This window comes from Bacillus rossius, chromosome 2 (genome assembly GCF_032445375.1).
Source record: "Bacillus rossius redtenbacheri isolate Brsri chromosome 2, Brsri_v3, whole genome shotgun sequence".
Classification (NCBI taxonomy): Eukaryota; Metazoa; Arthropoda; class Insecta; order Phasmatodea; family Bacillidae; genus Bacillus; species Bacillus rossius.
In genome coordinates this window covers 22,182,962-22,197,381 of record NC_086331.1, presented here as the reverse complement: position 1 = coordinate 22,197,381, position 14,420 = coordinate 22,182,962, and the positions used below count along the sequence as shown (strand labels likewise).

At 33.0% G+C, this 14,420-nt stretch overlaps 1 protein-coding gene across 1 annotated transcript in view; it reads left to right on the top strand.

The window, feature by feature from the left end:
* Window positions 1-14,420, top strand: part of LOC134529166 (SID1 transmembrane family member 1-like) — a 93,197-nt gene that overhangs the window by 18,092 nt on the left and 60,685 nt on the right. The window contains exons 3-5 of the mRNA XM_063362987.1: window positions 2,742-2,882; window positions 5,966-6,113; window positions 7,407-7,490. Coding sequence (XP_063219057.1) covers window positions 2,742-2,882; window positions 5,966-6,113; window positions 7,407-7,490 — 373 coding nt within the window. The remainder of the gene's footprint in view (window positions 1-2,741; window positions 2,883-5,965; window positions 6,114-7,406; window positions 7,491-14,420) is intronic.

Genomic DNA, 14,420 nt, shown 5'->3' with positions numbered 1-14,420 from the left:
CAATCAATTGAGTAACCTTAAAAAAACATTACTTTGATGCTAAACAACAATCAATTTTTTTCTCTGAAAAAAAAATCTTTGTTGGAAGAAAGTGAAGTTGTAGTAACTGGATTTTGCCGAAAGTTATTCGTTTGTTCTACAAGACAAGGCTCAAGGGTTTAATTTAAACAATTATATAGTTACTGTGCACCTTTTTGTAGTATATTTCAAGGAATGCAATCAAGAAACACGAAAACAAGAGCTAGTTCACCAGAGTTTTGTATTTATATTAGACTGCCCAGCACACAATACTGTCATTGTTCATGCTTTCTAGAAAAAGTTAATCCTATTTCTGAGAAATTATTTGCCAAATTTGAAAAAGCTGTACTATTTTTCAGATGGTTCAACTGCACAGGACAAAAATCGTAAGAATTTTTTTAATCTTTGATATCACAAAGAGGACTTTGATGGACTTGAGGCTGAGTGGCACTTTTATGCTACATAACATGGGAAGGATTTGGAGGTACGGTAAAAAGGCTTGCTGCCAAAGCCAACCTCCAAAATCCATTAAAAAACCAAATTCTAACACCCTTTCAGCTTTTTCAGTGGGGTGTAAAAATTTTCCATCCATTACACTTTTTTATGTAACCAATGAAGAGAATATAAATGAAGAAAAGATTCTAAAACCAAGGTTTGAAAAAGCTGTAGCTGTCCTTAGAAACCAGAAATTCCATGCCTCTAGATCTAAATAGGGTCAAAACCAAAATTTACTCATTTTCTGATGATTCAGAAACATAGGGTACAGATCAGCTCTGATGATGAAGACATTCCATTTGAAGAAATTGTGGGTTTTGTCGCTTGTGCTTATGATAAAGAGTGGTGGTTGGCACATGTTGACTCAAAAGATGATGTTGAAAAAGAAGTTCAAGTTTCCTTTCTTCACCCAAAAGGACCATCGCCATCATTCACATATCCTAGGAGAGCAAATACCTTAGCACTGCCAATAAACTATATTTTGTGCAAATTACATCCAACCACAGCAACAGGTAGAACCTACCAAGTTCCAGCAGATAAGATGGCAGAAGTTTTGGCAAAGAAGAGAACTCACCGTTACTAATTTGAAGTACCAAAAGAAGAAGAAAAAAACTGTTCCGTGAGTGTAAAGTAAGTTGAATTATATGTTTAAATAAAATCGAGTGTTGTTTAAAAGATTAATTTTTATTTAGGCTAACAAGTAACGAAATAACAGAATTTCCATGTGCATTAATTTACATAAAAAATAATTTCTATATGATACCTTTAGAATACCATCATGAAACTTTATACACAGCTAACAAAAGAGGTGTTTTGGAAAAAATATAAAGTGATATGATACTGAAGTTATATGTCAAAGAGAATGCTAAAGAGAATAGTACAAATTTGAGGTTTCTAGAACAAACAGTTTTAGAGTTACATGCTTTTAAATATATCAAAACATTCCTACAATTTGGAGTTTTTAAATTTTTTAATAATTTTTAACTCTAAAACCAAAGGTGATAAAATAATTCAAACTTTTAATTTTTATCTGCTAAGCTAATAATCATTTGGTGTGGAATGACCCGAAGTAAAACTCTGGAAGTTTTTTACTAGTTTAGTAGACTGCAATGTGAATACCCATGGTAGCACGGAGACTGTCCAGACAATATTCTAGCTCTTGTCATGTTCTGTGGAGTATGTCTGCTGAAATAGTCAAGATACGTGTCTTTAGTGTATCTAATCCATTGATCAGAACTTTGAACACATTGCTCTTGACTTAACCCAACAAGAAAAAATCCAGAGGTGTGATGTCAGACGAACATGGAGGCAAGGTCTGCTTATCCATCTTCCTGAAAGTGTGGATACCTCCAGACCCTAGTGGGGAGGGGCACCGTCTTGTTGCTGTATGATGTTAGGCTGAAAATGCTGAATGTCTAGATAATTATTCATATTCACTGTCTCCCTTGAGAAAAAAGAAGGGTCCACTAACCACATCGCACATTCACTTTCGGACAATCTCGCATGTGCTCCCTAATCACATGTGGGTTTTCGATGCCTCACATGCTTACATTATGCCTGTGGACTTTGTCCGATAAATGAAATGTTGCATCATCTGTGAAAATTATTTTTTTTCAAGAACTTTTCAAAAATTTTAATGCGTTTTTGTTGCAAATTGTTGACGAGAGATGTGGTCACCAGGCTTAAGTTGTTGCATTAACTGAACTTTTAATTCTTATGCAAAACTCTGTGTACCAAAATGTGGGGAATTGCCAGTTCTTACAAAGCTCTGTGTGTGAATTTTGTAAAACTTTGTGTAAATATCTAGCAGATTTTTTCGACACATCCATCATCAACATCCGGTCGGCCACTTCTTTTGCGATCATGGATGCTACCAGTTTCTAGAAAAAATAGTTGGCCAGTCTTTTAACACATAGTCACTAGGAGATTGCTCATTTACTGTTTTCTGTGATTTCATTGAGTCTGAGAGACTGATTTTGTTTCGAAAAGTCACGCCACACAATATGCACATTCTAGAATAGTTGCCATTTCACAAAAAAATTGACTTAGACGAATAAGACTGCAACTCATGCCATCTGTTGCAAAAACACATTTAGAGTTTTACTTAAATTTTCTTCAAACAGCATGTAGCATGTAGTTCTCTCACGATACATTTTCCAAACCCCTAGCGAACTTTAGAGACACACTGTACTACTTGTGATTTCAGCTAAAATAATTTTTTTTTCCAGATCAACTTCTCGCACAGTATGTCCAGATGAAAATTATTTGTTCAAGGACAATTCACAACTGTTTGTCTCTTTGTCGACAGCGAGCCCAGAAAATGTGAATGTTTCATTACTAGTTACTCAGGAGACTTACTTTGTGGTGAAGTATGTTATTTATATTTATAATAATTTATAGCTATTTTAGCCTGTTTTAATGAGTTTTTCAGTAGTTTATATGCCAGTGAAAAATTATGTGTTTACTACCATTTACTGTTAATTCAAAATAGATATGCAATGTTATTTCTTCACAACACTGTAAGTTTAACACTCAGGCGACTTACTAAACAAATACATTAGAAGATCTGATCAATATAACTGAAACAAAAGCCAGGGGTCATGCAGGCTTGGAAAACACGTGAAACCTGCAAATGTCAGGGAAAACTTTGGAATATCAGAAGGATTTGAACCATTTATATATTTTAATAATAAAAAAAGTTTTCACATTTAATATTTATTAAAAATTAATTTTTCTATATAGTGAAATATATTTCATCACCATGTTGTACTTCTTCTGAAGTATTCAAACTGTTTCATTTGAACAAGTGAATTTAACTTAAATGCCACCAAGGGATACACAAAAAGTTTCTAGCTGGTCCAAAATTGAGTTTACTTGATGTGATCAGACCATAATTCAAACAAAGTAATCAAAACTAGTCATGCAAATTTATGAAGAAATCACATTACCGCAGGTATAACGTATAACATCTTGAATGAGATTTTCAGTATTGGTATTGCACCTCTACAATACAATACAGAATAAAGAATGTTGATATATATATATATATATATATATATATATATATATATATATATATATATATATATATATATATATATATAACCTTTATGGCATTATTGACTCAACTATTTGTGAGTCCAGCACACTTGATACAGGTCAGGAATCCTTATGTGTACACACATAATGTAACAACCCAGATTATAGCCTTCCTCATGCAATCCTGTAATAATAATTTGTTATAAATTTTTTTGTCAAATTTCAGATTAGATGTAAAAGTTTTTCCTTTTTGAAGTTATTGCGAACATAATTCACCGGGTTTATTGGTTTTTTTTTTTTTTTTCAAAATTCATAAATTTATTTTTCTAGTATTTTTTTTTTGCTGGCCTCTTTGTGTGGGAAGACATGCAGACGTAGTTCTCCTTCGTTTTTTCCACGACCGAAGCTTTGTTTCACACGCTAGGCGTGTGAATCACGGTCACGGGAGTGTGAGGAAGAGACAAAATCACTGCGTCGTGGGAACAAAAGTAAGCGTTTCGTTGAGCCTCTGTTGCCATGCGCCGTGATTGGCTGAAAATTACGTCAGCGAGCCCAGGACACTGCCCGCACAAAGGGAAGGAAGGCTGTAAAATTCAGTCATTGTCCGAGCACCGGGCCGAGCGGTAGATGTTCGGGCGGCGGGCCGAGCAGCCGTGGCCGGGTGATGTCTCGTGTTTTAGTCTTTTTTGGACATACAGTTTAGTTTTTTTTTTGCGTGCTCTGTTGTACGGAATATGGTGTGATTTTTACATAAATAAATAAAACAGGTAATACATCAAACTTTGTGTATAAATTTCTAATTTCTTCGTGACCTGTAACCTGTATATTCCACTCATCGTCTAATTTGAGCTAGACGGAGGTGATGAGTGGTAACAATATGACTAAAAAAACTAACAGGCCATTCACGATGTAAGTTACTAGGCCTATAACATTGTATAATCGACAAGTATTATTACTAAGGTTTTTTTTTTAACAGTATAATCAAAGTTCGTACTTAAAAAGTGTCTTTCACTGGTGTCAAGTTTTTCGTACCTTTTTTTTTTTTTTTTTTTTCATTTACCACAAATATTTCAATGCATTTTAAATGGGTTTTAAAATTATTTTATGGTGATTCATCTTAACGAAGAAGTCAGCAATGATAGGTATGACAGGTGACCTAGTCAGGAAAACTTTTCTTAAAGTTGAGCTTTGCATTTCATTGATGAGGTCATTAGAGACTGTAAAGCAAACAATGCGAGTCAGGAACACTTAGGAACGAATTGGCAGTGGCCTACAGAAGGAAACCATCCCAGCATTTGCCCCTGGGGTGATTTAGGGAATCAGGGTGGCCGGCATGGGATTTTGAACCTGGGTCTCTAGACCTCAGAGTCTAGTGTTATCGCTGTGTCACCTCACTCTATTTCATGTTCTGATAAAGGATAGAGTATGTTGATCCTGATAATATATAAGCTATGTTTAGTTAATGCCAACAGATGACTATTTTTGAAACTACTTTATTTGGAACATAGATCTACTTAGCGATGTTAGTTTAAATTTTTAAAAATTGCTCTTAAATACTGGGTCATTTTTTGTATTAGCTGAGTGAAGCATCATTAGTTGTAGGCCTAGCTCTGCAAGGAATACTAGTAATGTAGACGTGCACACTGCAAGAGTGGCTTAAATTACGCTTCTGCCAACTTTTTGGTTTGGGTTTGATTCCTTTCTGTTGGTAGAGAATTGACTGTAGAATTTTTCTATTATTTTCATTTCAATTTTCTTATTTCCATTTAAAAACAAATTACTTTTATAAAAAAATATACAGTGAAACTCATGTTTCTAAACACACCTGAATTGAAACATTGATTGGTAAGTGTTAAATAGCCTAAAAACATTTATTCATTATGAATTACCTTTTTTATAGTAAATAATTATAATTCTATTTAAAGAATTAAAGATATAAATATGTGTACAAATTGTTTAAATTTGCTATTTTTGCAAAAAGAAATATTAAAATTTAATTTTCGTAAGTGCAATAATGAGACTGAGTTGTTTTTATTAGACATAATTTTGTTTCTCGGTGGGCCATGGCTTTAACATTTATAGTGTGCAATGCTTGAAAAGTGATGCTGCCTGTAAACTGGAAATGAATAAGCATGGTTGACTAAGTGTCAGCAAAATAAGTTATCCAATTTAGATTTTAAAAAAAGTGAAGTGTTTTAAATTGGCGACCACTGAAATAGGTTTTGTTAAGTTTATGACATTCCTCGGTACATGAATACAAGTCTGCTAATGGCTATGCCATAGCCAATGGCTATGTTATTTAGATTTCAAAATACTGTTCAGCAGGGCTCCTAGAATTTTTCTTTAAACCTCAATCAACTTCATACAGTGCTCTTTTTATCTACTAATGACGCAATGTTTATTTGTGTTGCAGGTTGTATGAGGAACGCACTATAACTGTATCGCCTGCAGAGCCACGGTACTTTGCTTTCAAATTTGGCAGTAAAAGTGCAGACACAGTTTTGTTGCAGGTTCATTCCAATGATGATCTGTGTACAACTGTTTCAATACAGAATATTAGTGTAAGTTAGACTTTTCAATTTATTCAGTGGTAATGTATGTGTAGAAAGATATGTTTATAATTGTAGAAATGAGTAGACAGCAATAAAATATGTGGTTGCTTTCTGATGCATTCTCTTCATTATATGAGTTGATTTAGAGAACTAATCATTTTAATAATATATTCATTACATAAATATTAAAATATATTGTATGCTGGAGTATGCTGTAATATTCAGAATTTATAAGCATGTATCAGTCTTTTAATGCAATTGTTGGGTGGGATTTATAAATTAAGGAGTGAATGATGTGAAATGAGATATGGTGTAGTGATGGAGTGTGTTTGGTAGGGAAACAGGAGTACGTCAAGGAAACCCAACTGGCCAATGGAAATTTGCATAGAGTGGAAATACAACCTAGGCTAATAATTTGTGTTTCATGGTAAAGTGTATAACATCTTTATATCTTGTTTACCTTTGGTGGATTCTCATAGTAAGCAAAGCAATTTCAATGTACCTACATTTAAAGAGAATTTTGTATGTGTTGACCAGGGAAAAATTGGAGATATTTTTGGCTCAGTGAATGGCTTAACATGTTTCAATATATCTGGCATAACATCTTCTGAACAAAAATCCCTAATTTGTGATGACATCACAAGAAATTTCCCACTAGGCATCTTTGTTTAGTGCTGATTTAAAAGATATGTTTTGTAGAATTGTGTCTTGTAAGCTTTTTTAATTTGTATGTAATTTAAGAAATTCAGAGGAAATAGTTTTGGTTTTAAATTAGCTAACCACATTATAATTGTTTGACATTTTTGGACCTTGCGAAGTCCTCTAGAATAAAATAACATTGCATTTCAATAGTGGTTGCACTATACTCTTAATGTGTAAAGGCAGTCCAATATTTTTATATTGGTACAAAATGTGTTCAGATATGCATGTAAGTCAAATGTGCACAGATTGTTTCTCAGTTGGTCAAACAAAAGTTGATTATGTCGTGAAGACAGTGGTCATGTTTTTATTGTACATTTGTTAAGCTTAAAGAAATGGAATTTCCAAGGTTTTAATAGCCACTAAAGTAAAACTTTGATACCAGCTTACTGCTCATAAATTAAGATTCATACGAGAGGTGGACTTGAATCATGTGTGATGCGTTAGAGATTATTGCCACCAAGGACTCTTGTATGGGTGGCAATAATTCATGCACGAAAGTGGGAGTCTGTAAGAAATTCGGGAGTACTTAAGTAGAGGGCTGCTTGTAGTTAAATGATAATCATACAGCTTTAAGTTTAACTGTAGGGCCTTTGTTCCCAGTGCCCAGTTTTTGACCTTGAACACAACGTTGAGTTTGAAGGATACTGGCAGACTGTAACCAAACAAGGTGGAATCACACTTACAGTGAGTAAAATTCAATTGTTTATTAGTTACCTGAATTCCTCATGTACTTTTTGCTCATACATTCTCAATTTATTGTAGGTACTTCTTGCTCATACTTTCTCAATTTATTGTAGGTATTGATGTTGTGCCATTGTTATGTTCTTGGAATCTATAACCTTTTACTAATTTACTTTATAATGGTTAGGTTTTCCTAATATTAACTCTATCCAGTGGCTAGGTTATCAGGGATTCAAGGATTGTAATTAGTTGTATGTATCTTGTAAGCACAAAATTTTCTTATTATCTGCCCTTTTTAATTGAAATATTTATATATTATACTTTATACTGAGCAAATTTATTAATGTATTTGCTTATTGTTACAAAATAAGATGATGTAGGGGAGAAAGGGGCACATTTGAACAGTTGGAGCATTTACTGTAATGAAATCGACACTACGTATTGAAATTACGCAATATTGTAGGATAACATTCCATGGATATGGGAATACAAATTTGGATAAATATATGGGTTGAAATATTTTAATTGAAGGCACAAATACATGTTTCCCCACGTACTGTAAATGTTCTGATGTGGGGCACACTATGGGGCGCATGTGGACAGGGTATAAGTAAGACACAGAAAAGTGAAAAATAATAAATACTTATTGGGCTACATAGTCTAATATTTATTCTTCGATGCACCAAAAAAAAAAAATAATAATGATCACATTTATTTTGACAAAAAGACTTGCAAAGGCAATAACTGATCTAAAAAAATTATTATTTAAAAATACTAAAAAAAGTGGAAAATTTTGAGAATCATGACATTTGTATAGAGCTTTGCATAACTTTATAAAAAATTATGGCATAATTGATGATAAAATTGTTTTTAACAATGTCACTTGGGCTTCACAAAATATTATAGAATGCAATTTGAAATGGAACTTTTTGATTGAATTAGCACATGCTATAGTGTTGATTTATTTTGGTTTCTGCAATTTCAGTTCTTTCTGTTCGATACTGATTAAGTCTTTATCTACTACAATGGGATAGACAAATCCACTACCCTTTTTTCACAAAAAATCCACTTGATATTGCCTATCAATAACTTTTTCAACCTCACCAACATAAAATTTTACAGACATTTTTGTACATTATTTCACTAACAAATAATCTCCCTCGTTAATATTGAATATTCCAGTAGAAGGATCAATCAGTGGAACGGTCACTTGTTCCATGAATTCTTCATCTGAAGCATCATTGTCAAATTCTCTAACAGCATCTGATTATTCTTCAAAAGTAATGCTGTGAATACTACATGAATCACCCAAGTCTTATTGTAACCACAGAACTTATTTTTTCTGCACTTTGGACATTTTTTGGTTTCCTGAAAAAAATTTTCTTTCTCTTTTTAGTTCATTCTTATGCTTCATTTTCAGTTCTTTCTTTTTCAGGAGTTTCAGTTAGAATCCTTGATTTTCCTGGTTTCCTTCCATGTTTGATGTTTTAAATGGTTCATACTTAGACACATGTACATCAAGTGGTTGTAGCCGATGTGTGCAGTGAGGACAGAAAGTGACAAAAATAATTCCATTCTCCCTGCAGGGAAAGTATGGTTTCTAGATTTGTATGGCTTTTGTGACTGTCCAACAGAATTAATATACGCTCATCTATAGTACATTTGGTGAAGTGTTGACTGTGCTTTACAACTTCCAAAAATAAGGCTGATGTCAGCCAACCTGACCCTGATTTATTTGCTAAACCTAGGCTACCACTTGGGGCATCTCTCAATAAAATTGATTTATACTTTGGTCTAGGAAAAATGAATACAGGGGGATAGTATTCCCAGTTGCATTTATAATGTCACAGAAATGTGATAAGTTCTCCTTGTTCCGATGATACAGTTTGTCCTACTTGTTTCATTCCTGTTCCAGTTATTATTTTTAGGGCTTGCTGAACTGTTATGACAGAGGTTTCATCTAAATTGTAAATTTGTTCTGGTGGAATTTTGTATTTTTCCAGTGCTGATTGGTAGTGGTCAAAGAACACGGCCCAACATTAGTTTTATCAAAGCCAGTAGTCCTGTTCATACTTGCATGTTCTGGCTTCCTTAGTGTTAAAGGAAATCTTCCCATGAACGATAGCATCCAGTCTTTACCAGCCTTTCCCTCCCTTTCCCAGCAGTCAGGAAATTTCCTGCATAGTTTCTTAGCATATTCATATGCCAGTTTTTACGCTTGTTCATATGTCAACCAATAGTTAATTTTTTTTATTAACAAATATTTATAAATAATTTTTTTCTTGCTCTCATGTAAACACCTGCTGTGTTGTGTATTTTGACTGGAATTCCCATTTGAACATATATTCATCATTATCCTCCTCACAATGTATTCCAGTTTAATCTCTCCAGTCTCCGTGTCTAATTCTTGCTCGAATTGTTTTTTTTTCCAGTCTGTTTTCTAGTGTTGATTTCGTCTAGTTGAATGCTGCTGTAGCAGTAACTGCATCAGCCGTACTCTTTTCATATAGAAAAGCTCTGTCAGTTTTTTCTTTATACTTTCTAACCATTTTTACTCCTGAAACAAACAAAGAAAAAGTTGTAGTTAACCTACCATGTACCCTATGCAGCAATGGGACACATTAGGACATCATTATGCTCACTACAAAAATAATTTTTCACTAAAGATATGAGGTTATGTTTGGCAAAAATGTTTTATCATTTTAAAAACATGTAATGATATAGCTTACAAGTAATATGCCGAAAGTTATATGTCACTAATAATACTTAAGGAATCCATTTACCAATTTAAATCACAATAATTCTCTACACACATAAAACATATTTCTTGATGAAAGACCTAAACAAACGTTACCAAATGTAACAAAGTGGTTTTGAATTATAATTGTAAGGGAGTAGTTTAATATCAAACAATAAAACAACAACCTGATACACAAGAGCAGATGGTAACTTTCTTTGAGGGAAAAATGATGTAACACATAAACAAAAAGAATTAAATCATTATTAAGGTAGAGCTGCGAGAGGATTTAAGACATGACTACTATTATTTCTGAGGGCACCTCATAGTTTCCTCCCCAGTAAAGTAGACATTGCTAAACTATTTGCTTAGTGAGAAAACTAAATACAGTATTTTATTGCATGATCGTCGCACATTTTATACTAAAATCAAGTTTGAAAAGTAGGGGTGCGACATTTATGTGGGAAAAAATTTTTTTGTTAGGTAAAGTTATTCATAAAAACAAAACTCATTAATGGAAATTAAGTTTATTTAAAAAGTGAAGTATACAAGAGCAAGCCAAACAATTTAAATTAATAAGTCATGCAACAAAAACCTTTCTTCAACTTTAAATAGAAAAACAAAATCTGCCACCCGAACGCGAGCCTGAATTAACGCATAACTATCACCGGAGTACATACCACGAAAGAGTGCGGGCTAACAAATGTAGTTAACATGGCACTCGACAGAGAGCGCGCGTTGCATGCAATCGGCGAGATATCAATATTCGACTATGTTTGCACGCTCTGTACGGGAAGCAACATAACCAAACATGAATGATGCCAACTAGCGCTGGCTACATTTTTATAAGCGGTACACCGCGGCAATGCAGATGAGCAGATAAAGGTTATAATGTTTAAAAACATCTTTAAAAGAAAATTTACACATCAGATAACTTCGTATTTTCATTAATTAAATAAGTAAGTAGTAACGTCAGAAAAAATATTAAATTTCTACTTTAAAATACATAGTTTTATATGGAAAAAAATTCCTACACAAAGCGCTTGGAATCTAATAGCGGGACCAAAAACATCATGCAACGTTTACACGAGAGGTTTTTTTATCTAAATTTTGACGCCCTTAAATATTGGTGTGGTGATTATGTGCGTGCAACAATTATGCTATAAAAGAGGGTACTTAATTATGAAGTTACTATTGACTGAGTCTTGGATAAAAATTTAAACTTAACATGAACTGGAACTCCTCGTATGTTCTGGGGCCTCCAAGTCCCTGTTCTCATTGTAGATTAGATTTGCCATTTCACATCTCAACACTTATCACCGTGAACTTAAACGAAATAGATACCTTGGGGGCCGGTGCCCGCCCAGTCAGTCTAAAACTTGACATCATGAAACGCGAACTCATTTCCGCCCCTAGGAGAGAGCCTTACAGTTACATCCCTGACTTGTTAGCGCTAACAGACTCGTTACCAGGACGGGCAGGAGCCCTCCCAGTGAGCAATGAAAACCTCATAGCTGTCGATGGGCATGTCACAAATGCAAATAAATAAATAATATGTAATGGTAGAAAACATTTACACAATGTAAAGAATATTATTACCAACTGCACAAACAAAGAAACCCACAAAGAAACCAATCAAAATATGTATCCCTGTTGTCTTAATGTGCTCCTCTCTCTCCCCTATACATACATATATTAAACAACAATAGAATATTGCTGTGCTATGTTAATGGACTCATCTCTATAAATTGTGAATGTACTAATTTAATTGGGAAGGTTTCTTAAAATAAATATACATGTTTATGCATAGATGTCAAAGATAAAAATCATTACATTACACTAACAGTAATGAGTCATTCCATATCAAATCAACCAAAGAAAAATTAATTTAGAAACTTCATGTTTCAGATTTATATGATTTTTTGTATATTGGTAATATCAACTAAATACATTATAAATCTATTTTTTCTAAAAAAAAATTTTGAGTAGTTTTATTTGTATAAATTTTTGAAAATTGCAAAAATAGCCAATTTTAGCAATGTTTTGGATCACTCAAATACTTGTAGGTTTCCAACTAATGGTGCTAGAAGGCTGTTTGACAGCTCATTTTAAAGGTCGTTGAATGGGCTTCAATTTGATGTGTAACATGACCAACTTTGGAAAAAAGAATAAATTTTATTTGTTTTTCAAATATTTAATATTGAATTTCTAAAAAACACCATTTTCAATTTTTTTTTATAAAAAAGTATGTTATTCCTACATATATTGGTTAGATTTGTGCCAAATTTCAAGGTGGAGAATCAATGGGATCATGAGTAAATAAAAATGAGAAGTTTAGTAGATGCTTGGGGGCATGGTAGATAAATAAATGCTTTAAGCGTCAGTTGGATGTTATTGGTTTTTGGAAGACAACATTGAAAAACTGCAAAACAACAATCCTACATAATGTTATTTGCCAACTTTATTAGCAGGCGTCCTAAAAAGACAATTCCCGAGCGTTGTTTCTTCCGCAGCAATTAAATGGTCGTAATTACCAAGGCAGAAGTTTTGGCTTCAAGTAATCTTCAGTTTTTAATTAATGCATTTAGCTCTGGTTTAGATACCATGCCGCCTTAAGAAATAGTTGCAGCAAGGAAGAGTAGCATAATTTTACATAAAATTTTGACTTAGTAAATTATTCAAATTTTATTGTTATAGACTAAAATTTTTTTTTCAAATTATAAAACATGGATAACAAATCTTACCTTACATTCATCCAGTGTTATTTGATTAAACATTTGATCAATATGATAATACAAAGCACGTGATCTTGCTGAACAGATGTAGCCTAAGTTCAAAGCACATGATCTTGCTGAAAGGATGTAGCTTAAGTTATAACTGACAAAACATATAATTGCTCATGAAAAAAATCTGTTCAGTATATATTTAATTATTTACAGTTTTCACTTAGGTTGTGGCATACTTCTTTCAAGCAGGTGTGATGTCTCTACAATCTCTTCTTTAGTGAGTGTAAAAGTTCTCCCAGTTGCTGTACAGGTTCAACCTTTTTAAGAAGATCTTCAGTTCTAATGTCTAGTATATCGGCTCTTGGTGTTGGATAAAAAAAAGGAAGCAGCAGGTCCTTTGGGATGTAAAAAACTGACTTTAACTTCATTATTCTCATTATTTTTTGCCAATATACATGCAAGCCACCAAAAGTTATCGTATTTCACAGTAACATGTTTTGTCAGTTATAACTTAGGCTACATCCTTTCAGCAAGATCATGTGCTTTGAACTTAGGCTACATCTGTTCAGCAAGATCACGTGCTTTGTATTATCATATTGATCAAATGTTTAATCAAAGAACACTGGATGAATGTAAGGTAAGATTTGTTATCCGTGTTTTATAATTTGTAAAAAATTTTTAATCTATAAAAATAAAATTTGTATACTTTACTAAGTCAAAATTTTATGTAATATTATGCTACTCTTCCTTGCTGCAACTATTTCTTAAGGCGGCATGGTATCTAAACCAGAGCTAAATGCATTAATTAAAAACTGAAGATTACTTGAAGCCAAAACTTCTGCCTTGGTAATTTCGAATATTTAATTGCTGCGGAAGAAACAACGCTCGAGAATTGTCTTTTTAGGACGTCTGCTAATAAAGTTGGCAAATAACATTATGTAGGATTGTTGTTTTGCAGTTTTTCAATGTTGTCTTCCAAAAACCAATAACGTCCAACTGACGCTTAAAGCATTTATTTATCTACCACGCCCCCTTAAGCATCTACTAAACTTCTCATTTTTATTTACTCATGATCCCATTGATTCTCCACCTTGAAATTTGGCACAAATCTAACCAATATATGTAGGAATAACATACTTTTTTATAAAAAAAAATTGAAAATGGTGTTTTTTAGAAATTCAATATTAAATATTTTGAAAAACAAATAAAATTTATTCTTTTTTCCAAAGTTGGTCATGTTACACATCAAATTGAAGCCCATTCAACGACCTTTAAAATGAGCTGTCAAACAGCCTTCTAGCACCATTAGTTGGAAACCTACAAGTAGTTGAGTGATCCAAAACATTGCTAAAATTGGCTATTTTTGCAATTTTCAAAAATTTATACAAAAAAAACTACTCAAAATTCTTTTTTAGAAAAAATAGATTTATAATGTATTTAGTTGATATTACCAATATACAAAAAAACATG